We start from the raw sequence: 26,269 nt of genomic DNA, 5'->3' as shown, positions 1-26,269 counted from the left end.
TGATTCACGGCGGTCACCAGGTTCCCAATGAATGACGACAGATTAGTCTTGGTCGTGAAGGTCGCGCAGGGCGCTGAAGCATCTCGCGGAATGTAAACAAGAACAGGAAGTGCTCCATAGAAAAACGTGCTTCGGCCTACCACAGGCTTGACGCCACCTGCTTACTGAGAACAGCCGGGTATCGATTGGGGCATCTCAGAGCCCAGACCGGATAAACGACGTAGCGTGAAGGGCCGAGATAGTCTGGGACTGGAAGGGACTGTGGTTGCGAATAATCAGAAGATTACGAGTCGGTATGAGCGATGTGTGCAGTCGGTCTGGCAGGAAGGTCTTTACACTTCTCCGTACGGCCTGATTACGGTGGCGCAAATGAAGTATCGACTTTTTGTGCGCGACTCGCCCGAGGAACGCTCTGCAACAACATTTGAACATTGGATGTGCCTGTACAAGTATATTGTAAAGAATTGAACTCCAAGGTGCCTGATCTTCGGATGCCTCACTGAAGATGCACCTTTGGTAGACAGCGTCGTGGAAGAATTTGATGGGCAGTTCAAGGGGTTGGTCATGAAGCACCACTTTCTATTTAGAGCTTCTACCAGAGGGAGCTCTAAGGGCACCACAACAGGAATCGGTCTTGTTCGGTGTAGTCACACCGATTCCAGACAACGAGTCAGCGATTTCTGGATCCCAACGGTGAACGTACACAAGCATGAAGGGGCTCCAGACGCAACACAACTCCTCATCAGGGCTGGCTATCTGCGGCAGGCCTATGCGGGCATTTTTCAGATGCTTCCGCTGGGTCTCCGTGTCCAAGAGAAGCTAGAGCGCTTAATCGACAAGCACATGCGATCTGTCAGAGCTTCCAAAGTCTCTCTGTCATCACTGTCTTCGAAAACATTATGGCAGCAATCGGGACGTTGGAAACCTGGCGCAGAATTCTTCGCCTTCAAAGACAGGAAACAATCAGAATGGCTGCTAGCCCCCACACATGAAGAGGAAATCACAACATTGCTAGCAGATCTTGTGCAAACCCGGCAACACTTACCCATACGGCTGTACCAGATCACTCGGAAATATCGCGATGAGAAAAGACCACGTGGTGGCCTCCTTCGAGGCCGTGAGTTCCTCATGAAAGACCTGTACACCTTTGATGCGACTCCTCAAGAGGCCCACGCAACTTACGACCATATTCGAGGTGCATACCGCAAATTCCTAGACGAACTCACAGTCCCCTATACAGAAGCTAGAGCTGTGTCCGGAGACATGGGAGGTAATCTCAGTCACGAATACCATTTCCCAAATAGTGCAGGCGAAGACATCGTCATTACCTGCACAAAATGCAATTACGCTCGCAATGAAGAATTCGTCTCGCAGCCATTCTATCCGCCGCACCCAATCAAGGAGATACCTTCAAGGACCACGCAGGTCCAACCCTTCCTTCAGGAAGACTTCCTCAGCCTCGACCGACGAAGCCTCATCCGCGCGATAGCACCAACCGGTCCCGAGCAAGATGTCGCCAGCGAACCTCATGGACACTTTATCAGCTCCTACGCCGTCAAAGCCGCATTAAACGGCCATCTCGATGTTGACACTGGACTCGAGAATCCATTTGGCCAATTTGACGAGCGTCTCCATTCCGTGACCCAAACCGACCCCTCCAACAATCTGTCGATATATTACCTTCTTGATTCGCGAGTGGACCCGGAATCAATCAACAGCTTGGTCGCCAATGACATGACCGAGATGCGTTCGAAAACGGGTCCAACGCCAGAGATGGAATTCTATATCATCAGCGCACCGCAAGACACCACAGGCGGCATCAATCTTCTCGAACACCAGACGGGCGACCCCTGCCCCGAATGCCAGACAGGCGAACTCCAGCTCAACAAAGCCATCGAAGTCGGTCATACTTTCCACCTCGGCACACGGTACAGCTCGAAACTCGGTCTCACCGTTCGCTCTAAAGACAGCAAGCAACCCGTCCCCGTCGAGATGGGATGTCACGGCATCGGTGTGTCTCGACTCATCGCCGCTGTCGCGTCGTGTCTGTCCGATGAAGTCGGTCTCAATTGGCCTCGTGTCATTGCCCCATTTGAGACCATCGTCATAGTCCACAAATCCCAAGAAGGACAAATGCGTGCGGCGAAGAAGATCTACGATCAGCTAGCCAGCTCTTCCACAGCTGGCGCTGTTGATGTGATTCTCGACGACCGACAGGAGCAGGGTCTGGGTTGGAAATTGAAAGATGCCGATATGGTCGGATACCCTGTTATCGTCGTGGTGGGGAAAGCCTTCGAGCAAGGCAAACTCGAAGTCCAATGCCGGCGGCTCAAGGTCAAACAAGATGTCGACATCGATAGTGTGGCAGAATTTGTGCGGGATCTGCTCAGTAAGCTGTGAAGGATGAATTGTACATTTAGTGAATAGATACCCCTCTCGCAAACTGTAAGATTAACACCTGACTCGAAGGCCATTGCCGTGTCCATTCAGGTCGGTGCAAGACTAGCGAGTTGTAAGTTATCTGGCCGTCGTCACAGCCGTGCACAGCCTTGCCTGCAAGGCTGCACAACTCCCCATCTCCCCGCAGCCGCGACGCAACGCAACTTCTACCAAAAAATCCCTCCTCGGCCGCAATCCAGTGGCACAACTCTTGCCGCCTCTGACAACCTCCCGATCGACCTCCCTCCACTCTCTTGTCACAGAGGGACGAGCCTTCCACACGCGCCAGGCCAGCAAAAATGTCCCAGCCAGGCGCAGTCGACGTATCCACCCTGTCCGTTCAACAACTCTCGGCCCTTCAAGCCCGCTTGTCCCAAGAACTCGAGCACCTGAGCTCTTCGTACCAGCGTCTCCGAGCCGCGCAGTCCCGGTTCAAAGATTGCATAAAAAGCATACAGGACGGCGTCAAAGGCAAAAGCGGAGGTGTGCTACCCTCCTTTATTCCTACCACATGTCCGGCAACCCGCTAACCACTGTCTTGCTTGCAGAAACACCACTCCTGATCCCGCTCACGACCTCTCTCTACGTCCCTGCTACTCTTGCGAATCCTTCAGATTCTTCTTCGTCCTCAGAAAAGTCCTCCGCACCTTCCATCCTGGTGGACATTGGCACAGGCTTCTTCGTCGAGAAGTCACCAGAAGATGGAATCATTTTCTACAAGGGGAAAGTGGACGATCTGACGAAGAATCTGGCGGAAATCGAGAAGGCAGTCGGAGGGAAGAATGAGAATCTACGACTTATTGAAGATGGTAGGTACCACGCGTTTCAAGCGGGTGAAGTTCCTGGTAATATTTTGAGATCGCAACTCTGACAAAATGGCTCCATCTAGTGCTGAGGCAAAAAATGCTCGCTGAACAGACCGGTAGTTCAGGAACCAGTCGACCACAAGCGCAAGCAACCGCAGGGTAGAATGAGCCAAACCAGCAGGGAGAAAAATAAAATCTGCACCGCTTTTGCCAGCTGAAGTCTTCCTCACTTCCAATACAAGACAAATTCACCATTTGCGTCGAGCTTCAATCTTTTTTCGGGCACCGGGCACCCACTGAGTATCAGGACTCGCCGCTCAATGTCCTCCACGAGGCTTCATCAACTTCCATTCACAGATTGCGGGCCTCCGTTCACGCCATTCGCCCTCATTTTTCCCTTGGCCAACCGGCTGATTGCTTCTGCTAGCAATTCCTGAATCTCTTCCACCTCTGTCATGAAGTTCTTGAAGCCTTGTGGTAAAGCGCTTCCCGTCTTGTCGCTCTCTGGGAAGAAGGTTGCGACTGACTTGGCCCATTTGATATCTTCTCCTGGCTTAATGATAGAGAATTGTCCCATTAAGATGTCCCATTCTGGATAGTAGTACAGTGCATGCCATCTCGTCTCAACCGGGAAAGGGCTTCTCTTGCCTGGTTTCTCGTCATAGACGTCTTTGCGACGAAGCTCGAAGACGCCGTCTGTCTGCTTGAAATTCCATTTGATCATTGTCAGCTCGGACATGGTCTGCACTTGCGGAGCTGGAGGGTATTTGACTCGTCGGCGAGGTCTTGATCCACTGCCGGTAGGCGCTGCTTCAAACGACAGATTGGTCCGAAACTTCTCCATATCCGGCCTGGATTCTGCATCATGATACAATGGGAAGGCGTCCAGCGTGATTTGGAAGTCGGGTCGGTCGAAGCTTAACAAACTGACCTGCAGCTTTGAGACCTTGTCGCCGATCTCCAACCACTGCTGCTCCAAAGTATCGAATTCTCCTATGGCGTTGGGAGTGAATGAGGTATTCAATCGGAGTGTGGTGTATGCACTTCTGGCAGGAAAGTCAAAGAATGCTCCGTAGGTTTCTGTACGGTTCGAAAATGCTTCCATTGAATCGAGTATGTCGGGCAAGTCCATGATGTCGCCTTGTCGAACGGGAAGACTGTTGAGAGTGAGTTTGGTCCGACCTTTGGTGACCATGGCACTGAAATCGTCGAATGTGTACGTGTCTGCTCCACCTGCCGGCTTTTGAAAGAGGGTGAAACCCAGTTCCCCAAACACAACTCTCAGGCGTACGTGCTGTTGTGACAACCTCAAGCGTTTGAGTGAGGAGTCAAGTACTCTTCGGGTCTTTCTGCGGTTGCTGTTGTGAGTCGATTGTCGGTCTTTTCCATATCCCTGTTCACTGGGTGCTAGGTTCCCATGCAGCGTAGGAAGGTATGAATCCGTTCGCGGGTCCTTGTCTTGTAATCCAACTCTGTCTCTGTAGATCTCATACTCTGGAAGATGCACCATGTTGACCATGACAAGCTGATCTCTTCTGGAGATGGTTTCCTTGATAAGATTGAGTATCCTGCTAATGAGCTTCATGACGTCCTGCTCTTGGTATGCTTCTATGATAATGTGTTGAATGTCGGCCGGGGGAAACCCGATGCGGCAGATATATAAGGCCCTCAGTTGGTCGAGAGCGTCCTCATTGACACTTTCAAACTCATCCACGTCCATATCCTTAGGCCAGAGCAGCGCAGCTTGAAAAGGGTAGGGTAGCGAGGCCTCTCTGAGATGTTGATGCAACGCCTTCTGTTTGCTTCGTCGGTCCAGACGATGCTCCGCACGACCGTCAAGCGCATGCATCTTGGTCCAGGCGGTAGACGTCTTATTCTCGCCGAAAGTGTTGCGCACATCCTGCTCCCACTGTGATAGTTCGGCTATGGTGAGCTCAACTTGTTTGGGTTCGCCCCATACATGGAGCGTCTCATCTTGGTCTTCCGGCTTTCGGATGAATGTATCAAATTTGTTCATGACATCCTGAATATGCTGAAGTGGATGTGGTAGTGATCCCATCTTCAGCGCCATGTACCGAAGCCTACTCCACGGCGTAAGCAGCTTGAGTTCGCCATTTGGAGTACGATCAGCATCGCATAGTAGTTCTGCAGAGCTCTTGGAAGACTGATCTTGGATCCTAATATATTGGCCGTGAGTCGTAGGATAGCGAGGTGCGTGGCCAAGGACCTTCTGAGAAATGACCCGATCTGAGGACTCTCTTGGAGGCATATAACGAGGTGCGGTGGGCGGGTGAAATGATGTCTCGCCGGGAACAAATGTTTGATAGGCCACGTCTGATGCGGCGTAGGAGTAGACTGACGCGCCTGGCAAGGTGGCTACCTCCCATCCTACAGGTTGTCAGAAAAAGGGCTGCAGGCGACAAGAGGAGGATCCCAAGTGAGGGACGGGTAATGGACCACGTACTTTCAAGGTCGAGGCCTTCGCCCTCATGGCTAGATCGAGAAGTCAGCCACCCAGAATGTGATGAAAGGGAATGAATCAGACTCACTCGCTCATGGTCGCGGCTTGTCTTAATGCAAGATACAATCAAAGGCGAATGAATAACCAGAGAGACATGAAGAGAAGACTTCAGGAGCCCGATCGGTTGACCATGAGTCCCAAGGGTATCGAGGTGTGAGGAAAGGAGATCGACCGAAGAGATATGGGAGTAGGTAGGTATAGCAGGCCAGCTGAGTTGCCTCGTATGCTTGAATCTGATGGTGTTGTTGATGCCTTGTCCTCTTGTTGAACTCCCTCAGCAGGGAAAGAAACCTGCAATGGATTGAAGCGATTGAGTTGGCGGCAAACAGGGCGGGAAGCACAATGGCGATGGAATGGTTGAGAAAGCAACACCAACTTCAAATGGCCGCCTTCCTCACTAGCTGTACCTTCCGATCAGCGCAGAGTCCTATAGTTTAGGAGAGACGTGCTCCGTTTGTGGAAAAGGAGGCTTTGTCATTCGGTCGTCTTCATGGCAAACAAACCAGGTCAAGCTTATGAATGGTGTGCCCAAACCTGCATTTTATAGATACAATTCGTTATGCCTGACGGGCACGCCAGAGATATCGAGGTTGATCTATCACCACAGCCACCGCCACTCTGCCTGCGAGATCCAGGTATTCCTGTGGTCCTTCGGCTTCCCTCTCTGCAGACAAAAGGAGATCAGGTTTCTTCGTGAGATTGTCACTTAGACTGGGTACAAGAAGGAAATCATCTCGCGCATCCTAGTTACGTCCTGCTTGCTATGCGACTCAAGTTCGGATAGCCTCCGTCCTCGTACTCCGTACGTCGGTTTTCTTCAAGCTGTTTATGTAGAGCCGACTGTGCAAGGCTGAGAAGACGCAAACGCGCCAAGAAAGATGTCTTCGTTTGCCTGAACTAATCCCAACTGGTTAAATTGATTTCGTGTCACGTTCGCGTTTTCTTCCGCGCGTCTCGGCGTGTTCCCGTCTCTGAGCGTGTCCACTTCCAATATCAGCTTTTCAATGCTCAAGATCAGCATATAACTTACCAGAGGTCTGTCCAGAAAGGTAACCGCCATGCATAGACAGAAAAGTTATTCAACAAAAGGCGGTCTTTTCCGGGAGGATTCTGATGATGAGCTTGGATACGAAGATCACCCCTGGCAATGGATTTACGACGACGAGGAAAAGCCCGAACCTCCCGATGATGACAGAACACCGACAAAGAAACGAAAAGCCAGTTCTCTTAGCCAATCTTCAAGAAAGCGACAGATTGTTGGTGCACGAATGGGCTCCTTTTGTGTCCGAGTGGGGGATTCAATCCTCCTGAAATCACCAGAGCAAGGCAAAGACTGGGTCGGGCTCATTTGTTCCTTCTCAGAAACCGACGAGGATGGTGAGGACGAAATGTCCGTGTATATTCAATGGTTCTGCACCCCCGAGGAGCTGGCTTTTGGGAAGCGGTCCAAGATCAGACCGGATGTGCTACCCAATGAATCTTATATCACCACCGATTTCAACATGAACCCGTTAACAGCAATCAATGGGAAGGCTACAGTTTTATCAAAGGACTCTTTCTTACAGAAGTATCCTGATGGGAAACCCCCTAAGTCAAAATCAGCAGCCAGCAAATATGCCAAAACCATCGTATGCCGACGAGGAGTCAAGCAGAGAACTCTGCGATTCACCGAAGACTTTGTCTGGGAAGAGATCTACAAGGGCCCAGAAGACTTGCTGGACCTGATCGACTGGATCAAGGAACAGACCAAAACTCGCAAAAGAGAGAATGCGAGCAAGGAAGAAGACCTCGAATATGACCAGTTGAAAGAGACCGCGGACGATGGACCAAAGACACCCAGTAAACGTCGAAAGATGACCTCGGCCGTTTCGACTCCACGTTCTTCTGTCAAGTCCTCCAAATACACCACTCCCACGCACAAACGAATACTCATCAAGAAGCCTATAGAGATCACTCCTTTAGGAACCCGAGTCCTTTCTCCCTCACAATGCATGTCTACTCCATACTCGCATGCGCGAACCACGTTGCACGTTTCCGCCGTCCCTACGTCACTTCCCTGTCGCTCCAACGAATTCAGTACAGTCTACTCACATCTCTACTCAGCCATCGTCGATGGCTCCGGGGCTTGCATCTACATATCCGGGACGCCCGGGACCGGCAAGACGGCCACTGTTCGAGAAGTGGTAACGTCACTTCACCAAGCAGTTCTAAATGACGAGCTCGATGATTTCAATTTTGTCGAGATCAACGGCATGAAAGTCACCGAACCACACCAATCATACTCACTCCTGTGGGAAGCATTGAAAGGCGACCGGGTCAGCCCGAACCACGCTCTGAGCCTGCTAGAACAGGAATTCTCTCACCCGTCACCTCGCCGTATCCCATGTGTAGTTCTGATGGACGAGCTCGACCAACTTGTAACGAGGAACCAGAGTGTCATGTACAACTTCTTCAACTGGCCCGCCATGCGTCACTCGAGGCTCATTGTCCTCGCTGTCGCCAATACCATGGATTTGCCCGAGCGGACGCTGTCAAACAAGATCAGCTCAAGACTGGGGCTGACCAGAATAACATTTCCTGGCTACACGCACACCCAGCTGATGGAGATCATTTCTTCGCGATTGGAGGGCGTTGCCGGTAACATCGTGGACAAAGACGCTGTCCAATTTGCGAGCCAGAAGGTTGCCGCAGTATCAGGAGATGCGCGCCGAGCTTTGGATATTTGTCGTCGAGCAGTCGAAATTGCGGAACAGTCACAGGAGAAGAAGGACGTGGCGTCCGATGCAGATGCCGAAGAAGTGGCAGCTGGCACGCCCAGCCGTAAAAACAGGAGCAAGGCTGACATTCAGGAGACTGATAAGACGAAACGACTGGCGCGGGTCACGATAGCCACGATCAGGCAAGCCATCAACGAAGCAACATCTTCTCCAGTGGCTCAACATCTCAAGTCTGTGCCGCTCTCTTCGAAGCTCTTTTTGGCAGCTCTCCTTGCACGGTCTCGACGCACAGGCGTCGCCGAGTCCACCCTGGGCGATGTCGTTGTCGAAGCCAAGCACATTGTGCATGTTGCCGAGAACAGTGCGATCCATGATTTCCTTCTTGTTGACACCGAGGTAGGGAAGACATCGTCTAAGATGCCTCGTGTCCTCGCCCTTGGTGCCGCAGCTATGGAGCTAGTGGAGGCAGGTATCATAGCCATGGAAGCAAGAAATAGAGGAGAGAGAGCAGGGAAGGTCAGGTTCAAGGTCGGAGAAGAAGAGGTGAAGAGCGCGCTCATGGCTGATCCGGAGGTCAAGGGGATGGGTTTCAATGCATAGGCCCATCGCGCCCGTGGACAGAGATGAAACCAATCACGGAACTGTACAACTTCAATTCGTGCCAAAGCTCGAGTCCTTACTGAGCTGCTGCAGACCCCTTTTCCTCGACCATCGCTACCAACCCCCAGAGCACCCTGGAAACCCAAAAGATTTACATCGATATCAACATCTTCAGCGCCTGATGCTCCGCCGCCGCCTGGAACGTGGTATATGCTTGTTCCATCTCCTTGAATGCAAACTCATGCGTGATCAAATCACCTGGCTTCAACCCGCCTGCAGCAAACAACTTCAATAACATGGGTGTCGTGACCGTATCCACCAGCCTCGTCGTGAGCGACATATTCCTATCCCACAATTTCTCAATCTTCAAACAGCAGCTCTTCCCGTGCACACCGACGTTGGCGATCGTCCCGCCCGGCGCGACCAGATCCTGCGCCATCTCCAGCGTCGCCGGGACACCCACCGCTTCGATGATAGCATCACACCCGACATTGTTCGTGATCTTCATGATCTCGTCCTCGACAGACATCTCTCCACTATTCACCACATAATCCGCGCCAAACTTCTTCGCGACCTTCAGCCTGTTGGGATCCTTATCGATCACAATGACCAGACTGGGCGAGTACAATCGCGACGTCATGAGCGCTGCCAATCCCACCGGTCCCGAACCCACGATTGCCACGGTCGACCCAGGCTGGACCTTGCCGTTGAGCACGCCGCACTCGAAACCTGTCGGGAAAATGTCCGAGAGCATGACAAGCGCCTTCTCACTCACACCCTCGGGCACAGGGTGGAGACTGCTATCTGCGACGGGAATGCGGACATACTCAGCTTGCGTGCCGTCGTGCGTGTTACCGAGGATCCACCCGCCCTTGACGCAGTGGCTGTACATGCCGCGTCGGCAATACTCGCACGTCGCGCAGCTGGAGATGCAGTTGATCAGGACGTGATCGCCCTTCTTGAAGCGGGAGACCGCGGAGCCGGGTTCGTGGACGATACCGACACCTACACACACCGCCTCCCGTCAGTCCCAACCACGGTGCTTTGGCCGAGAATCCGGAGTTTGCTTGAGAACGACGTACCTTCATGACCCAAAATTCGACCGGGCGTGCAAGTCGGCACATCGCCCTTCACAATATGCAGGTCCGTGCCGCAGATTGTCGTATACAAAACTATGACATTAATCGGCGACATGTTCCTGGTCCTTGGATCGGGAAGGGACTTACCTTTTACTACAGCATCCGTCGGTTCTTGAACCTGTGGGATCGGTCGATCTTCCAGGGCACACTGGCCTTCTCCTTTGTACACAAGTGCTTTCATGGTCGATGTGCTCGTGCTCGTGCTCATGTAAGCTCGGTTACTCCAGCAGTTGTGCGTATGTGATCCCTTCACGACAGGGTGCTGACAGGTTGTGAGAGGAATGCTTCGTTTAGCCTCTAGTTTTGTGTTCGCTGCGGAGCCGGAACAGTGTGTATTGGTGTAGAATCGTCCTCCAGGAGTCGTACAAAGCCGAGTGGAAGGTCTGATCCGACAAGATATAAATATACTCTCCCTTGACGAGCCCACGACCGGCGACAAGGTTCGCAATATAGGTCTCTTTGCAGCGGAACTCATCTTGAATGGCGGGATTTGAGTATGCAGTTTCCTCGTATTTGTACCACAATGGGAGCTGACGAAGGTCGAGCCATCGCAAATCTGCTGACTTGAAGATTGTTTTGTTGCGTGGTGGAGTCTGATCTCAGAACCATTTGATGCTCACACCACTTTGTAACTCGTACCGCTTGACGGTACCTGGTTCTTGGGGTCTCATGATTGGCTCCTGGATGAGGAGGCGTAAGCGAGAAGACATACAGCACAGGCCGTCTTCCCCTCGTTTATTCCTTCTCGAAACGAGTCTCGGAACCGCAAAGCAGGAGCATCCTCGTGTGCGAGTAGACGAAAATGGTCAATAACCAGGGTGTTGGTTCGAAAAGACCAAAGATCTTGCGGGGTTGTCACACACGTGGCCTTCAAGAAGAGTATGAGTACTACTAGTAACTACTGATATTACCAGGTACTCCGTACTCGTAAGATCTTCCCATCATCCAGTCATGCCACGTACCGGGACCGACCGACAGTGCCATATTTCTGATCGAACCCGAATAACAACTGTTGTTGATCTACAGGTGCTTTGATAATCCTCAACACAACGATATGTCTTACGTTAGGGTGATCATACAGGACCGCCACCGGCTCTGTTACTCTCCAGATCGACAGCTCTACATCTTGCCGAGGGGGTCAGCTTCACGCATACTCCGACTCGGCCAGAGTGCAACAAGATGGAGTGGAACCATAGGGATTTGACGCTTGCACACAAGGTCAAAGAACTGGACGTGTTCTCACTCCCGAGCATTACTTGCTAGCCATGAACATGAAGAGGTCCGCGACTATCGCTTCTGAAGCTGATGTGCGGGTTGGGGCCGTTTACTTTAGCTGCCACTCGACTACAACCAGGTTGATATACTCTCCGTCGTTGCCTCTCTAACTCACCATGTTCTCATTCGACATTCCTGTTAAAGATGTGGGAAACGACTACGTAGATCATGTTCTTCACATACGTGTGGAGCACTTCAACAGCGCCGCTTATGAACAGGATCCTATGCAAACTGGAGTATTACATACGCAGAACACCATGGAGCGCAAGCTCTTGATTGATCGCAGCGGTCATAGAAGACCTTTTGCCATCCTCCACATGACCCAAGGACACTCTCGTTCCGCAATCGGCTTCCACTCCTCGATTGCCCTGCTCGTATCCACGAGCACCAACTTCGCACCCATCGCCAGCGTCCCACCACAGCAATCGAACAGACTGCCCAGCTCAAAGCCCAACTGCAACTCAATAAGCCCGATTTTCTTCTGCACCTCGTCCTTGGGAATGTCGCCGTAGAACAAGCTCAGATGCGGAAGGTACTCATTCTCCGCCCATTTCTGCGCCTCGCTTTCAGACAAGTTCAGGCCTTGCTGTCTACACTTGGCGGCCAATTCGACAAAGTTCGCATCCTTCTTGGCTCGCAGAGTGATCTTCTTGAAGAATGGCTCGCCGGCTTCTAGTTCTTCAAGCTCGATGATGACTTCGTTCGCCTCGCGCTTGAATTCGGGCAGGGCGAGGCTGTCGAGCCACTCCTGCGGCTTCGAACCATAGGTCTTCGAGGGATCAACGTCGGACGTGATCGTGACGTGCGGGATGAAATTGTTCTTGGGTGCATGGGGGAAGTCAGACGGCAGAGTGCTCCCAATAAGCTCTTTCAGAGACTTGTTGAAAGCATGGTCGTCGCTTGGGGCGATGAGCCAGAGAGATGAGTGCATTTGATTATTCTTGGATTTGCAATCAGTCGAACAGCCAGCAACTCGTGGACGATGAATCCAGAGGGATGTCCAGCAGAATGATGGACGCCAAATATATAGTAAGTACGGGGTAACGGAAGTCCTGCAGCAAGTTCTACGAGATTACTAGTAACTCAGACGATACGTATTACATAAGATTGTCTATGTGCCGCTATTGGTGCTAGGACACCCAAGTCCAGGGAAGCTTTGCAGCACAATGCAGTCGGATAAGTAATCATGGCTTGTTGCCTCCTCAAGGAAGATCCGCCAATTCAAGAATGTCTATTGATCCCGTTCACTTCGACCGCGCGGTTGGCCTCCAATTCTCGCAGTTCGTCTCTAGCAGCCCGATAGTCCTCCTGCGCTTCTCGTTCTCTTCGGCTCACAAAATTGACTTCATCCCTCAGCATTTCGAGTCGTCTGGCTAGCGCGCCCTCTTCGCCAATCTGCAATGCCCTAAAAGCTTCCAGCTGTGCGCGTTGTTCCTCGATCTGTGAATAGACCGTCGCGATCTTTTGTTTCAGCGTTTTTTGCCGCCCTTGGTACCCACCAAGATGTAGGGCGAGCTTCTTTTCCAACTTGTTGCCAGCTTCAGCGGCATCGAGGAGATTCTTGTGTGCGGCCTGAAATGCAGCTTGATATTCCTCAGGCGTTGTGTTCTCGGTAAATTTCAAAGGCATTGCATCGCGCTCCATTCCAGCATCGTAAATTCCCTCCACAGCAGACACGTAAGATTGCTGGTCAGCCTCGTTACATGCGGCGGCCAACTCCTGACGCGCTCTGGCAATCAGATCGTCCGATAGCGAGTTCAATCGTGGAGGCTTGCCGATGGCCTTTGAGCCTGGCAGAGGATATTTCTGGGCGTCCTGCGCCATAAGAAGGGCAGCTTCTTCGGCTATCATGGCTTGGATCGGGTCGGTGATTGACAGCGCTTGGGAGGCGAGTGAGTTATAGTCAACTGTCTTCGGACGAGGTAAGGAACGCTGGTATACTTGCGTCTGCCGCTTGAACTCCGCAGCAGCAGCAGCTTCTTGAGCTTCCCGCCTTCGCCGGTCGATCTCTTCTTGATCTTCCCTCTCGGTCCTCGCCTGGGCAGCTGCCTCTTCCTGCTCTGACGGCAACAGCTCGAGTTCCCAATCAGTCTCCTTGGGTTTTGGAAGAGAAGCAAGTCTCGCCCTCAGTGAATTCTTTGCTGCATTCTCAGCTAGTCGAATGTCGCGGGGCGTTTGGCCGACCAGCTGCCGCTCCCCTTTTTCATTGATCGTAAAGTTATCCCGTGGCGTACGCAGCGGTGTGGCACCGGTTATCTGGCCGTCCGGTCCTCCCTGGCGGAATGGTGTGGCCATGGGGTTTGGGGTGACCATCTCATTTCTTCGCGGAGCAATACCGTCAAATCCTGTAGAACTGCTGCCCTCAAGCAAAGGTGTATTTTCGCCACCCAACAAGGATGACTGCGTTTCTGTCAGGGCCCTGATATTTCTGATCTCGTTGGCAATGTGGTCTTCTTGCGCCGGCGCTCGAGGTGTCCGAATAGGTGTCGCACCGACCATATTCGCGTAGTTGGACACAAGCCCACGACTGTCTTCTTCATCTTCTCCAGCTGCCTTGATCGCCCTATCGCCTGCCATACCCATCTTTACTATCTCCTCTAACTCGCTCTCGCTGACCTGCGGCGCTGGAAGATTCAGTGCCCTCCGCTTGCTTTTCTGCTCAGCTTCACGAATTCGTTGCATCTGACCAGCTTTTGCCGCGGCAGCCATAGCCGCTGACGACGATTTGTCCTTGTCCTGCTTCTGCCGTTTCGAATCAACGTTGTCCTCGGGGTCTCCTTGTCTTTTCCTCGCCAACTGTTGTTTTCTGGGATTAAACATCTCCCGCTCGCGCTCATTTTTTGCCTGTTCGTCCTGCGTGTCGTAGAACCCGGACGCAGCTTGCTTTTCGAACGGGATATCTGCATTGTAATCCATCTGGCCCTTCTTGCGCGTCGTTATTTTGATGTTAATGCCCGCATTTTTCAGCTCTCGTCTCTTCTGAAGCACTGCTAGCCGCCTTGATTCCTCCAACTGTCGCTCCCGAGCTTTTCTCTTCGCCTTCTTTCCTTGTGTATTTGCCAAGCGTGCTCTTGCTTCGCTTAGCATCTCCTTTTCATCCTCGTCGAGGTCGATCGTATCAGGCCTCGCAGGCTTAGATTCTGGATCGGGGTCAACTTCACCAGGTCGTAGTTTTCGCACAGTATCCCCTGTGGGCGCGGACGCCTCGCCACCTTCCGGCCCTCCAAGCCCCAGTTCATCATTCTCTCGTGCTTCGGCTTCATCGAGAAGTCTCTGATACCGCTCAAGGCACTGGGTAGCAGTTCGGCCAACGATAGGCGCAATTGTCCGCCATTGTGTGGGCATCAGCTTTGCCAGATGTAGTAGCTTCTCATCCTCCTCCTTCGACCACTCGATCTTGCGTATCCCTGGATCCAGCCATTCCGTCCACCTTGCTTTACACTGCTTCGGTGTCTTTCGTGCTAACAACGACGATACTCGTGCCCACTGATTCAGCCCATATTTGGAAACGGAGGCTTTGAGAATTTCGTCCTCAATATTGGTCCATACACCTCCTTTGACGACTGGCATATTGAATGTCTGGTGTCCTTGTCGGTGGACTATGTCAAAGATACGTAGGGCGCGAAGTCGCGCGGGTAGAGAGTGAGAAGGCGCAGGCAGATGATCTGAAATCTTCGATACACTGTGCCAGAAAACTGTCAGACAAAGAGAATACCATGATTCACTGCGAAATAGCGTGAACAAATGACAGTCAGACAAACCACATTTCTCGCTCGCCTTGGCGCCTGCGGAGAAATCTCCAGGTGGATGCGACGACTTTTTTTCCCAGAGACCAATTGATACGTCCAGGGCTTGTCCAAGATTCATGGCATTAAGTGATTCCAAGATGAATTCCGCTACAGGTGCTCCTCAGCAGCACAAGCAATCTTCGAGGAAGGGCAAAAAAGCCTGGCGAAAGAATGTCGACATCACGGAAGTCCACCAAGGCCTGGAAAGTCTGCGAGAAGAAATTATTCAAGGTGGTCCGGTAGCAGAGAAATCGTCGGAAGAGCTGTTTGCACTTGATACCAAAGGTTCACAAGAAATAAAGAAGAAGTACAAGTTACAGAAGCCTTTGAAGGTAGATGAGATTCTGTCACGACGATCTGCAGTGCCCGCACTGGACTCTCGGAAGAGACCACACTCAGCAGTCACAGATGGAGTCATTGAGACATCCAGCAAACGGCAAAAGCCTGACTGGGTCAGCAAGAAGGAGGTACAACGGTTAAAGAACAACCTGAACAACAGTACGTTCTTGGACAACCAGAATATCGACAGTGAGAACGCTGTATTCGACCCTTGGGCCGCCAATGTCAACTCCGAACCGGAGGAGAACGAATCAAGAGGATACGTGCCCAAACCTAAGGCCAAGGTCGCGCCAGCAACCATACGAAAAGCACCAATTGCCATGACCGCCAGTGGCAGACCCGTGCGAGCGGTGCAACACCCAAGGGCCGGGACTAGCTACAATCCGGCATTCGAAGATTGGGATGACTTGCTGAATAAAGAGGGCGAGCGAGAGTTACAGGCTGAAAAGGCTCGCCTGCTTCAGGCTCAGATTGCCGCAGAAAAGGAGGCGAAAATTCGGGAAATAGCCGCCAGACCTGAACCGAATCCAGCAGATGAGGAGAGTGCGTGGGAAGGCTTTGAGACAGACAACGACGATCCAGAAGTTCTGAAGAAGAAACGGCCTGAACGTAAGACCCCTGCTCAGCGTAACAAGCTCAAGAGGAGAAGGGAAGGCGAAAGATTGGCGAAGCACGAAAAGAGAATGGGTGATAAGCAGAAGCAGGCAGAGCAAATCATTAATGCCATGATCAAGCGTCAGGAGAACGAGATGGAGTTGGCGCAGCAGAGCGACAGCGATGCCGAGTCCGAGGAAGGCGATGACGAGACACTACGGCGGCGGAAGATGGGCAATTCTGTGATACCAGAGAAATCACTTGAGGTTGTTCTGCCCGATGAACTCCAGGATTCACTGCGGAGGCTGAAGCCTGAAGGGAATCTTTTGAATGACCGGTTCAGAAGCTTGCTGGTCAATGGGAAACTGGAAGCGCGGAAACCGATACTGCAGCCCAAGAAGGCGAAGAAGACTTACACCGAGAAATGGTCGTACAAAGACTTTACTGTCAAGGTCTGAACTGAAGCGGACTGGCGCTGAGTACAAAGATGCATGGCCCGGCACGGTGATGCAGTCTCCAGTTGCGCGATCATATCTTGTTTGGCCTAAGCATGAATTTACGCTTCTGAATGAACATTGTCCAACCCATACCTAGCCTTTTGTCACAGAGAGACCTTAGGGGAGGGAGTTACAATCTGCTGCAACTCAGGAATGCTTTGACAAGAAGTAAATGGGACACTCGGGATTGACAGCGGCGATATCACATTAGTACCACAGTAGGCTCATCGTGGTTCGCATACCAATACATAATCGAGTTACGCGTACGTTGTAGTGGGCTTCAACTAACGTGGATGAGGCACGTGACTGCCGTCTGAGGTCATTGACTGGCTCGAGCTCGATCCAAGTCTCCAACTTGCGATAGCAAGTAGCCTCGAGTCTTGTGCTTGCTACTGTACTCGTATCAAGCGCAGCTCAATGCGCCAACTGCGTTCAATGTGATCGGCGTCTTTTCTATTCTTGTTGTTTGAGCGCACACTTGTTCTTGTACAATCATTCTTGACCATGTCTCTATTCGGCTCATCTCCCACAGAAACCGCGCCCCTAAACTCCAAGTCCTTGTTCGGCGATGAATCTGCCCAAACGCCTTCCGCATCTTCCCTCTTCGCCGAAGATGGCGGCGAATCACCCTGGTCGATGCCAACGCCCAAGCGGAATGCCAGACAGAATTTGGTGAAGAACCTTCTCCCGGCCACCGATGTACCTGAATATTACGTCGATGCTTACGACGTAGTACTGAATGGGAGCGAGCGAACGGGAGTGGGCGTCAGCTTGACCGCAATCAGGAGCATTATACAAAGCAGCAATCTGAGCGAACAGGAGCAACATAAGATTCAAAACTTCGTAATACCGGGAGGACAGGAAAGTGCCAATGGAGTTGGCAGGAGCGAGTTCAATGTACTGCTTGCGCTCATCGGGCTGGGTCAAGAGGGCGAAGACATCACCCTTGACGGCGTCGATGAGAGGCGGCGAAGTAAGTGCAGGTTTATGTGACAGAAATTCATGACTGACGTCCTCCCAGAGTTGCCCGAACCCAAGGTGGGCTACATAGATGAACTGCGATCACATGCCCGGCCACAGCCCAGCCTTCCACAAGCTTCGAAACCGACCCCTGTGAAACCGCAAAAGCCTCGACAAGAGTCGTTCGGAAACGATCCAACATCAGATCCATGGGCTAGTCCGTCCAACAATAGACTGCCACCTCCATCTACCGCTGCCCACACCATGGCGTCCAATGGATTGCCAGACGACGTTAAGAGCGTTCCCAATGGCATTGGAAGGACTACAAGTATATTCACTACGAAGGGCGATCAATCCAGCACTAACAGTGGCTCTCCAAATGATACCTCATCGGGCAGCGCAGGTGCAGGTTGGAACAGTTATAATGGCAGCTCAGGAGGGTTCCCAGCGCCATCAACTCTTGGTGGGGGGTTCGGAGATCAGGGTGACGATCAGTCCAACGCTCCAGGTCATCGACCTCAGGCCTCCGTTTCTCAGAGCATCACGCTACCTCCAGGTACCGGCGAAAGTGTCACAGTAACCATGTTACCAGAGAAGGAAGGCATGTTTTTATTTCAACATCGCAACTATGAAGTCAAAACCATTCGACGAGGGAGCACCGTCGTCAGACGGTACAGTGACTTCGTTTGGCTGCTTGACTGCTTACAAAAGCGGTACCCATTCCGGCGCCTGCCATTGCTGCCACCAAAACGGGTTCAAGGTTAGCAATCCTGGGAGACTACCAAGCCAAGCTGATCCAGACTTACAGTAAATGGTACACACCTTTCAGCCGACGCAGCTGTCTTCTTGGAGAAAAGAAGAAGAGGCTTGGTCAGGTTCACAAACGCTCTTGTCCAACATCCCATCTTGAGCCAGGAAACGCTGGTAGTGATGTTCTTGACCGTTCCTACTGTAAGTCCAATCGAGACGAATTGTCCTTGAGTGGACTGACAACTAACTTCAGGATCAGGAACTATCTGTTTGGCGAAAGCAAGCCACGATATCTGTACAGGAAGAATTCACAGGCAAGAGCCTTCCCCCTACACTTGAGGACAGTCTACCAGACAATCTCCCGGAAATTTTCGAAGAAGTCCGCGCTGGCGTGAAGCGATCGGCTGAGATATACATCAACCTATGTATTTTGTTGGAAAGATTGGTGAAGCGCAATGAGAATATTGCGGCGGAGAATGCAAAATTCAGCACTGCGCTATCCCACCTTACAGAAGCCACCACCGCAACTTATGCAATTGACACAAATGACGTACCGCTTCTGAATGAGGGTATCACTTCAACCTCGAAACACCTGTCCACTTACCAGACACTATTGGATGACGAAGCAAAGGCATGGGATACAGGAGTCCTCGAAGACTTGAAAGCAATCCGCGACAGCTATGTCTCGATGCGCGATATGTTCGACAGGCGGGATCGGTACGCGCGAGACAATATACCTCAACTTGAGCGACGAATCGAAGCGTCAGAACACAAACTACAACAATTGCGACAAAAGCCCCAGGGCCAAGTCAAACCAGGAGAAATGGAGAAAGTTGAAAGCAGTATTATGGCGGATAAGGAGAGTATCGTACAGCAACATGCCAGAGGAGTATTCATCAAGGAGTGCGTGAGGGATGAAATTGTGACTTTCCAGACTTCCATTTACGCTATCACCCGTATGCATCAGGACTGGAGTCAAGAGCGGGTCAAGTATGCTGAGTTACAGGCGAGTAATTGGAGGAGTATGGTTGATCAACTTGAGAGCATGCCAGTACAGGACTGAGCAGTGTCTTGAAGCGCTGGACTTCTGCACTTTCGCACCCGAGACCTGTATCTTCGTATTCTTATTCGAGTTACCCTCTGAGGGAGGCATGATCGGTAGTATATGCCAGCAATACATAATATGCATGTACTTCAATCATTGCAGTCGGGATGTTGTAGAATTTACAGGCGTCCAAGAGTGAAGTGGTAGGCAGCCAGATCCGTGCCTCCAGAGTGACAGTGGCGCCTAAAAGTTGCCGCCGGGAAAAACCATCTTATTAGCAGCGAAACCTCGTCTAAACTTCTCGCCAACTTTGCCCTAGCAGCACCACAAGACGATACAGATCAAATTCCATCACAACTCTACAACCACAACTCGGATACCCTTTTCTTTCGATAAAAATTGTCGCCTATACGGGGCGATCATCATGGCGGGCGGTGACCATGGTGGCGAGTCGAATGATACACCTGAGCCAGTCATCAAAAGCTTCGCCACGCTCAATCAGTTGCAGTCAGTCATCCTTCCTGGCCTTTTCAATCACTATACAGTTCGAATTTTCCGGGACATCTACTGATCTATTGATTCCAGAATCGGTGTGAAAGCTTTTGTCGAAAAAGTGAGGGTTTCTTCAATTCTTCATCTGTGTCACGTGACACGTTTCCAGACCTGAGGACGAGACTGACTGTTGTCTTTCCAGAATGGTGAAGCGAGAAAGGCAGAGATCCTGTCAATAAAGCAGAGGAATGGGGGAGATCTGACATTCTAGTATGCTCAAGGGTTGGATTCTATTAGATATCAGCTAACCGCGCGCCAGCGTTCATTACGTCGAGTTCAATAAGCGTTTAGACGGTAAGTCCTAACCACCCTTCAGAGCCTAATGATGCAGTTCTAACGTCTGGCAGAATGGATCTCAGCCGACCGCATCGATCTGTCACAAGAGGTCGAATGGCCGGCTCCCGAAAAGCCCGAGAAGAAGAAAACCACCGTCACAACCAAGGCCTCTACGAAAGCGCCACAAGCGAAATCCATCGCCACAAAAGCCGGCCGCCCTCGTGCAGATTCACGCGCGGGCTCTGCGACGCCCGACCTGCTGACTGCAAAAGCCGGCAATGACCGGAAACGCGTCGTCCCCTCGAAAGCCGGTGGGAAGGAGAACCGCGAGGACAGCGATGGCGACCCCTTGCTCGCACAGGCCGGTACGCCGCTAGCCAGCCTCAGTCATGAAGACAGCTTGGAGCTGCCTACCAGGGATGGTGATGTCGAGATGCCCGACGTGACCAAGACAGAAGAGAAGGTGGCGCCGATCATGGAACCTGAGGAAGAAATCGAGAAACTCCGGACCGGCGGCTCAATGGTCCAGAACCACGCGCAGCTCCATCTCGTTCGCAACCTCAACAAGATCCAGATGGGCAAGCACGTCATCGAGCCGTGGTACTTCAGCCCGTACCCACAAGAATTCGCAGATGTCGATATGGTGTATGTGGACGAATTTTGCCTGTCATACTTCAGCTCCAAAAAGGCCTTCGAGCGGCACAGGAGTAAATGCGAGCTGCGCCACCCGCCGGGCAACGAGATCTACCGCGACGACTTTGTGAGTTTTTTTGAGGTCGATGGACGGCGGCAGCGCACGTGGTGTCGCAATCTGTGCCTCCTCTCCAAATTGTTCCTCGACCACAAAACATTGTACTATGACGTCGATCCATTCCTGTTCTACTGCATGGTCACGCGCGACGAACACGGGTGCCATCTCACCGGCTATTTCTCCAAAGAGAAAGAGTCCGCCGAAGGGTACAATGTCGCGTGTATTTTGACATTGCCGCAATACCAGCGCCAAGGCCTGGGACGCTTGCTCATTGCGTTCAGCTACGAACTGAGCAAGCGGGAGGGAAAGCTGGGCAGCCCGGAAAAGCCGCTGAGCGATCTAGGGTTGCTAGGTTACAGGCAATACTGGAAAGAAGTGCTGGTGGAACTGCTTAGTGATCCGGCGCGGTTGCCGCCGCCGGGCAGCGCAAGCCATACCCCTTCGTCCGAGCATTTGCACCCGCATAGCAGTCTCGCGTTCGGCTCGCCCAGTAGCCAGTTCAGTACGAGTATTGCCGAGATCGCAAGTCTGACCAGCATGACGGAGAAGGACGTTCATGAGCAGCTTGAGGTGTTGAAGCTGTTGAGGTATCACAAGGGCGCCTGGATCATCGTCGTCAGGGACGAGTTGCTCGAGTGGCAAGAGAAGAGGCGTGAAAAGGAGAAGCTCAGGGGCGCCAGGAGGATCGATGCGAGTAGGTTGAATTGGAAACCGCCTGTTTTCACGGCCAGTAGTCGGACCTGGAACTGGTAGTCGAGTTGTACGGCAGGGGTGGCTTCTTGGGTTTGTTGTTTAGCATGGCGCTGGCGGTGGGATTGAGCAAAGAATCGCGCGCCATCAATGGGTTGCCTAACACTGGGCGGGGATCAAGATCGTTATGGTTACATTCGCATGGTATCGAACATCAATAATATATTCACCAAGCCCCAACGCCGTCGCTAATTTAACGTGGTATCATAAATCGTGGCCACCAAGTATTTCAGGTCGGAATGTTAGTATAGCGTGCCAATTCGGCATCACCGCCACTGGCATCTTCGCCGCCATTCTCCGTCATCTCAGTGTCTCCATTGTGTCCGTTTTGGCTATCTTTTGAATGTTTATCACCATCGAGGCCGAGGCTGATATGTTGTGGTAAGTCCATCTTCTTCTCTCGGGCGAGTTGTTCAGCCCATGCCCTGGCTCTAACGAGGTACCTGATGTTGGCTTCCCTCCTCTGATCTTGAGAATTTAGGATGGCTTCATTAACGTCCTTAGCGACCTTCCGCCGTAATGATGGGTCGACTAGCTCAGCTAGAGCGCCGAAATCTGTTTGAACTTGTGATGTTGACGAGCCCGAGGGGGCCGACGACGTGGCTTTAGTCCATGACTCTTTAGGGACTATCAGCAGCGCCATTGCTCGCTCGAGGTCGTTCTTGAATTGCGGTTCCAGAGGTGCATATGGCGCAAGATTGTTCTGAGCGAACTCTATGGCTCTGCCGACAAGAGTCGCGTCTGAAGAAGTGAAACTTTGACGAATGAGCTCGACCAGCTGCAAACGTAACAAGGAGAAATGCAGCTTTTTGTCGGCGTCAAGGAGCTATGAAAGCGGATCAGCTTTTTGCAAGTGAAGGGCACTGCGACGACCATTTGGTAAAGACAAAATGTGATTCATACTGAGGACTGAAGGTGTTTTTGCTCTCATCTCTGCCCGAAAGCTATGAGTGGTGCATGAAAACTAATCTAATCATGAAAGGAGAGGGAAGGGGCTGGGATGCTAAAAGAACGTACTTCTGGGTTGAGCTCGTTGATGAGCTCGATAGCCGCCTGCAGATCTCCCCGGTGTATAGAGTCTCGGATCTGTACTCTTTCCTGGATGCAACTGAGATCTGCTTTGGGCTGGATATTGGCTTCTGCAGCGAATTTTTCGGCAGCCGATGGATAGCCTTCTGTGATGAGGTAGTCCATGATCAGGTTGTTTACATCACTGTACAAGTTGAGCGTCAGCTATTGCCCGCCGAATTTGTGAGTTTGTAGTGCGTTGAAATTCAAATTTTTTCAGAAAGCAAAATAACATAGTTCTCTTCAAGTGTTTTCAGAGAGATTCCCATTTTGTCAAAAATAACATCCTTTCGGTAAGAGGCTGGGAGAATATGGAGGCACGTACGATTTCGAGATATGAGTCTCAGCGACCCGGCGCTCGAAGGGATGAGCTGTTGCGGCTGCCTGCGAGGAGAGCATCAGCAGTTGTTCAGAGGGGAACCCTGGCAAACTCACCATCTTCGCGTCACCAGGAGTACGAGGATGCGGCTGTCCTGTCAGCCTCAGAGCGTCTGACTCTAGACCATAGGAATCATAGCGACGGAAGCTGATGAAAATATGTTCGAACAATGATCAAACTTCAAAGGTGCCCACATAGAAGTTGGTGCGCTAAAGGTTGGAAATAATACGGTACAACATGATTACGGTGAAGTATTGAGTTATAGAAATGCAATAGTAACACTCGCTGATTCTCCGCATCATCGACGTTCGCAAAGAAACCGACTTCTATTGACTTGTTGACCCATGATGGGCTCCTCCGAGGGGGAATCCTCGCTGCTGCAGCGCAACCATATGATCGACGACTATCACAAGTTTCTGTACACTGCGTCCCTTGCAACCCTTGTTGTTGCCCCGATTCTCATAGTCGTTCCACCGCGGAAACTAGACTTTTATACTTTTTCACTGTCCGGTGCGTTTGTGGTCTCGGCCAACTACCAGCTAAAAGAGCGTACCGGCTCAGGACTTCTCGGTCATGTACCCACGCCCTTTGGAATGCCGAAACGAGCTCGCGAGATCCAAGCTGCCCAAGCTCAAGCGCGCGAGCAGCAGAGACGTCTACTCGAGGAACCTGGCAAACCTGTCGAGCTGAAGAAGGGCTCCCTCCTCGAAGAAAAGGCAAAAGAAATCTGGATGGGTGGTGAGACAGAAGGATGGAAGGAACGGCGATTGCGAGAAGAGCAGGAAAAGATTTCACAAGGTGAAGGCTATGGCTCCATGATCATGGATCAAATATGGGAAGTCTGGACATGGGGTGAGAAAAAGGGCGAGGAGCTCAAGAAGAAAGATGAAGCAGTGCTAGAGGGTGAGAAGAAGAGCTGAGTTGGCTCCGTGACCACCTATCACTCCGGAGACTCTGGATGCCAACTCCCTGCCGACGGCACACGTTGAGTGAGCTGATCTATCCAACACGACTGTCTCGATTCTCAGCACCATAGTGTGCTCAAGGACCCGTTAGTCCAGTACGTGCCAGAGACACTCCTTGGATCGAGTGCGGCGCTGTCTAGCATCTGCTTGAATACCCCGGAGTTTGATACCATGCTCCAAAGCTCATTGCGACTTTCCAACACTTGCTATCTGCGGCGCCGTCCGTCACGGTCAGTGCACAGGAAGGGCATTCGAAGCGAGTATGTCAGGTGGTTTGACCGTCTGACTGGCTCTTTCTATGCTTCTTCAAAGTCGACATATCCGGCGCCGGAGCTGAACTCGGCCTCGGGGAAATACGACCGATGTCCAGTCCGGAATTTGGCTGGGCATATCGAAGTGCACTTCGAGTTGTGGGTGGTTTCGGGCGATGACAGCTTTTTATAGTCTTCGCCTGATGTGTTTTAAGGTGGCTTCAAGACCTCTGGTCGGTCCGGCTGGCCGACATGAGGTGATGGTGTGTACCATTGGAAACCTTACCCGGACATGACTTGTCAATGTCATTTTAGACGTCAAATGGTATACCCAGAGAACTTTACCTCGTCGAGGGGGCTCTCGTCATGGTAAAGTTGCAGAGGCCGACCTTGCTGTAGTACAGCAAGCGGAATGGCAGCTTGGGCCCATGTGCCGTTCGGAACTGGAGCTAGCCGGCGACACAACTTCGGTCACATGCAGCATGTCTTCTGCATTGCAGTTCTTGTATTGGTTACACCGAAATCGACCAAAAGAATAATGCTTCCCTTGGGATCTCCAACGTTATCTCCTTCTTTTCTTGTTTGGTCGACCGCTCTGTGTACGATTGCTTTTGGATGCCGACTGGGATCTCTTGCCGTTGTGGTGCTGTCTAATCTCCAAAGGCTTATTCGCAGGCGATTTGCCCTCATGCTTAGGTCGCTTGTGCTGTTGGCCGTTGTTTACGCTGGTCATCGAGCCATCACTTTGTCTCTTGCGTTTCTTGTCGAATCTTTCCTTTTTACGATTCGCTTTTGCCTGTACTCTGGCGTCTACCCCTCGTACAAAAGAATCATCCTCTTCTGACACTGCTTGCTCATCATGGCCGTTCAGTCTCGGTCTCTTGTGTTCCCGTTGGTCCTCAGTTGTTCCATGAGCATCATGCCCTTGTGCGTTCATTTTGCGCTTGGGTGTTGTGTTTTCTTTAAGCAAATCACTGACGATAGAGGGAGTGGTATCAAAGGTGAACAGACCGCTTGGGTCAGTCGTCCGTTCAGTGGAAATGGATGGCTTCGGCTGTGGACGGCTGACTGAGTCTGTTGACTCGAAGTCTTCCTGATTGGTGATCGATCTCTAGACAGAATCTGTTAGTCTCAGAAACACCCTTTGACGTTGAACAGCGGGAGCATGGTAGAGCATACCAATGATTCCGCAGATGACCTGAAACCAGCGATGAGAGTTTCTGTGCTAAGTAAGCGCGCTTGGATGGCATCCAGGACCGTGGTGCTCCCAGCGCAATGCTCGCGCAATTGAACGAGGAGGGAAGCGTGGCTGTCGAGTAACGATACAATGGAATCGTGCTGTTGGAAGAACTATTCATAATGTTAGCCACGCAACCAGCAAGCCCACGAAACTTGAGGGACAAACATTCTGCCATATATTCTCGGAAGCGTCTTTGGCCATGGCTGTATGGTGTACCGTCTAAAAGACAACAAGATGTGCAAGTACGGTACGACTCTCGTGGACTGCCACAAAATCTCAATCTTTTGGTAAACTCGAATTGGAGTCGAGGCTGAACTTCTCCAACCACCAGAGTGATGCATATGATCCACCGTATCGAACTAAAGCAGTTGCAGGGTGAACCACTGAGCGAATCGCGTCGAAATCGACTTCACTTCCACCTCGGACTGCCTTTACAACTTCCTCCATTGGTGTCCCCAACTCACTTGGTAAAATGCAGAGTTATCCGATGATGTTGTCTGGTATCTCAAAACATTCCCTCAGCAGTCAGCACGTTGGAGTCGCAGTCCATGCGCACTGGATCATAAG

At 51.7% G+C, this 26,269-nt stretch overlaps 13 protein-coding genes across 15 annotated transcripts; 7 read left to right on the top strand and 6 right to left on the bottom strand.

Annotated features, from left to right (window-relative positions):
- Window positions 1–439: 439 nt before the first annotated feature.
- Window positions 440–2,456, top strand: PV05_00831 (proline-tRNA ligase). Its single transcript, XM_013465759.1, has one exon. It carries the CDS (start codon window positions 565–567, stop codon window positions 2,398–2,400), a length of 1,836 nt encoding a protein of 611 aa, XP_013321213.1. The 5' UTR covers window positions 440–564; the 3' UTR covers window positions 2,401–2,456.
- Window positions 2,457–2,620: 164 nt separating this feature from the next.
- On the top strand, window positions 2,621–3,795 carry PV05_00830 (prefoldin, alpha subunit). Its single transcript, XM_013465758.1, has 3 exons — window positions 2,621–2,922; window positions 2,988–3,248; window positions 3,329–3,795. The coding sequence occupies exons 1-3, from the start codon at window positions 2,739–2,741 to the stop codon at window positions 3,406–3,408; spliced, it is 525 nt and encodes a 174-aa protein (XP_013321212.1). The 5' UTR covers window positions 2,621–2,738; the 3' UTR covers window positions 3,409–3,795.
- On the bottom strand, window positions 3,274–6,579 carry PV05_00829 (uncharacterized protein). Its single transcript, XM_013465757.1, has 3 exons — window positions 5,795–6,579; window positions 5,710–5,738; window positions 3,274–5,633 (listed from the first exon to the last, which is right to left on the bottom strand). The coding sequence occupies exons 1-3, from the start codon at window positions 5,800–5,802 to the stop codon at window positions 3,586–3,588; spliced, it is 2,085 nt and encodes a 694-aa protein (XP_013321211.1). The 5' UTR covers window positions 5,803–6,579; the 3' UTR covers window positions 3,274–3,585.
- A 222-nt stretch (window positions 6,580–6,801) lies between these two features.
- Window positions 6,802–9,083, top strand: PV05_00828 (uncharacterized protein; the record flags this gene model as incomplete). Its single annotated transcript, XM_013465756.1, has 1 exon — window positions 6,802–9,083. Exon 1 carries the CDS (start codon window positions 6,825–6,827, stop codon window positions 9,081–9,083), a length of 2,259 nt encoding a protein of 752 aa, XP_013321210.1. The 5' UTR covers window positions 6,802–6,824.
- Window positions 8,751–10,798, bottom strand: PV05_00827. 2 transcript variants are annotated; one of them, XM_013465755.1, is made up of 3 exons: window positions 10,310–10,798; window positions 10,166–10,255; window positions 8,751–10,088 (listed from the first exon to the last, which is right to left on the bottom strand). In XM_013465755.1, the coding sequence occupies exons 1-3, from the start codon at window positions 10,695–10,697 to the stop codon at window positions 9,235–9,237; spliced, it is 1,332 nt and encodes a 443-aa protein (XP_013321209.1). In that variant the 5' UTR covers window positions 10,698–10,798; the 3' UTR covers window positions 8,751–9,234. The 2 variants fall into 2 exon arrangements, with proteins under 2 accessions (XP_013321209.1, XP_013321208.1); XM_013465754.1 differs by having other exon boundaries at window positions 8,751–10,255.
- An 803-nt stretch (window positions 10,799–11,601) lies between these two features.
- Window positions 11,602–12,520, bottom strand: PV05_00826 (uncharacterized protein). Its single transcript, XM_013465753.1, has one exon. The coding sequence runs from the start codon at window positions 12,426–12,428 to the stop codon at window positions 11,787–11,789; it is 642 nt and encodes a 213-aa protein (XP_013321207.1). The 5' UTR covers window positions 12,429–12,520; the 3' UTR covers window positions 11,602–11,786.
- Window positions 12,521–12,548: 28 nt separating this feature from the next.
- PV05_00825 (uncharacterized protein) lies at window positions 12,549–15,126 on the bottom strand. The gene has a single exon (XM_013465752.1). It carries the CDS (start codon window positions 15,065–15,067, stop codon window positions 12,719–12,721), a length of 2,349 nt encoding a protein of 782 aa, XP_013321206.1. The 5' UTR covers window positions 15,068–15,126; the 3' UTR covers window positions 12,549–12,718.
- Window positions 15,127–15,342: 216 nt separating this feature from the next.
- On the top strand, window positions 15,343–16,926 carry PV05_00824 (uncharacterized protein). Its single transcript, XM_013465751.1, has one exon. The coding sequence runs from the start codon at window positions 15,363–15,365 to the stop codon at window positions 16,674–16,676; it is 1,314 nt and encodes a 437-aa protein (XP_013321205.1). The 5' UTR covers window positions 15,343–15,362; the 3' UTR covers window positions 16,677–16,926.
- Window positions 16,927–17,087: 161 nt separating this feature from the next.
- PV05_00823 lies at window positions 17,088–19,653 on the top strand. 2 transcript variants are annotated; one of them, XM_013465749.1, is made up of 4 exons: window positions 17,088–17,688; window positions 17,737–18,435; window positions 18,505–18,626; window positions 18,685–19,653. In XM_013465749.1, the coding sequence occupies exons 1-4, from the start codon at window positions 17,220–17,222 to the stop codon at window positions 19,486–19,488; spliced, it is 2,094 nt and encodes a 697-aa protein (XP_013321203.1). In that variant the 5' UTR covers window positions 17,088–17,219; the 3' UTR covers window positions 19,489–19,653. The 2 variants fall into 2 exon arrangements, with proteins under 2 accessions (XP_013321203.1, XP_013321204.1); XM_013465750.1 differs by having other exon boundaries at window positions 18,484–18,626.
- A 120-nt stretch (window positions 19,654–19,773) lies between these two features.
- PV05_00822 (uncharacterized protein) lies at window positions 19,774–21,974 on the top strand. Its single transcript, XM_013465748.1, has 5 exons — window positions 19,774–19,977; window positions 20,056–20,083; window positions 20,165–20,232; window positions 20,282–20,316; window positions 20,370–21,974. Exons 1-5 carry the CDS (start codon window positions 19,895–19,897, stop codon window positions 21,800–21,802), a joined length of 1,647 nt encoding a protein of 548 aa, XP_013321202.1. The 5' UTR covers window positions 19,774–19,894; the 3' UTR covers window positions 21,803–21,974.
- On the bottom strand, window positions 21,884–23,422 carry PV05_00821 (uncharacterized protein). The gene is made up of 4 exons (XM_013465747.1): window positions 23,303–23,422; window positions 23,193–23,251; window positions 22,817–23,012; window positions 21,884–22,625 (listed from the first exon to the last, which is right to left on the bottom strand). The coding sequence occupies exons 1-4, from the start codon at window positions 23,303–23,305 to the stop codon at window positions 22,029–22,031; spliced, it is 855 nt and encodes a 284-aa protein (XP_013321201.1). The 5' UTR covers window positions 23,306–23,422; the 3' UTR covers window positions 21,884–22,028.
- Window positions 23,423–23,569: 147 nt separating this feature from the next.
- PV05_00820 (uncharacterized protein) lies at window positions 23,570–25,047 on the top strand. The gene has a single exon (XM_013465746.1). It carries the CDS (start codon window positions 23,591–23,593, stop codon window positions 24,164–24,166), a length of 576 nt encoding a protein of 191 aa, XP_013321200.1. The 5' UTR covers window positions 23,570–23,590; the 3' UTR covers window positions 24,167–25,047.
- PV05_00819 (uncharacterized protein) lies at window positions 24,749–25,960 on the bottom strand. Its single transcript, XM_013465745.1, has 3 exons — window positions 25,868–25,960; window positions 25,642–25,812; window positions 24,749–25,573 (listed from the first exon to the last, which is right to left on the bottom strand). The coding sequence occupies exons 1-3, from the start codon at window positions 25,901–25,903 to the stop codon at window positions 25,025–25,027; spliced, it is 756 nt and encodes a 251-aa protein (XP_013321199.1). The 5' UTR covers window positions 25,904–25,960; the 3' UTR covers window positions 24,749–25,024.
- Window positions 25,961–26,269: the final 309 nt, after the last annotated feature.

The sequence above is a fragment of the Exophiala xenobiotica genome, assembly GCF_000835505.1.
Source record: "Exophiala xenobiotica strain CBS 118157 unplaced genomic scaffold supercont1.1, whole genome shotgun sequence".
Classification (NCBI taxonomy): Eukaryota; Fungi; Ascomycota; class Eurotiomycetes; order Chaetothyriales; family Herpotrichiellaceae; genus Exophiala; species Exophiala xenobiotica.
The sequence above is the reverse complement of the archived record's forward strand: the minus strand, read 5'-3'. Positions and strand labels throughout refer to the sequence as shown.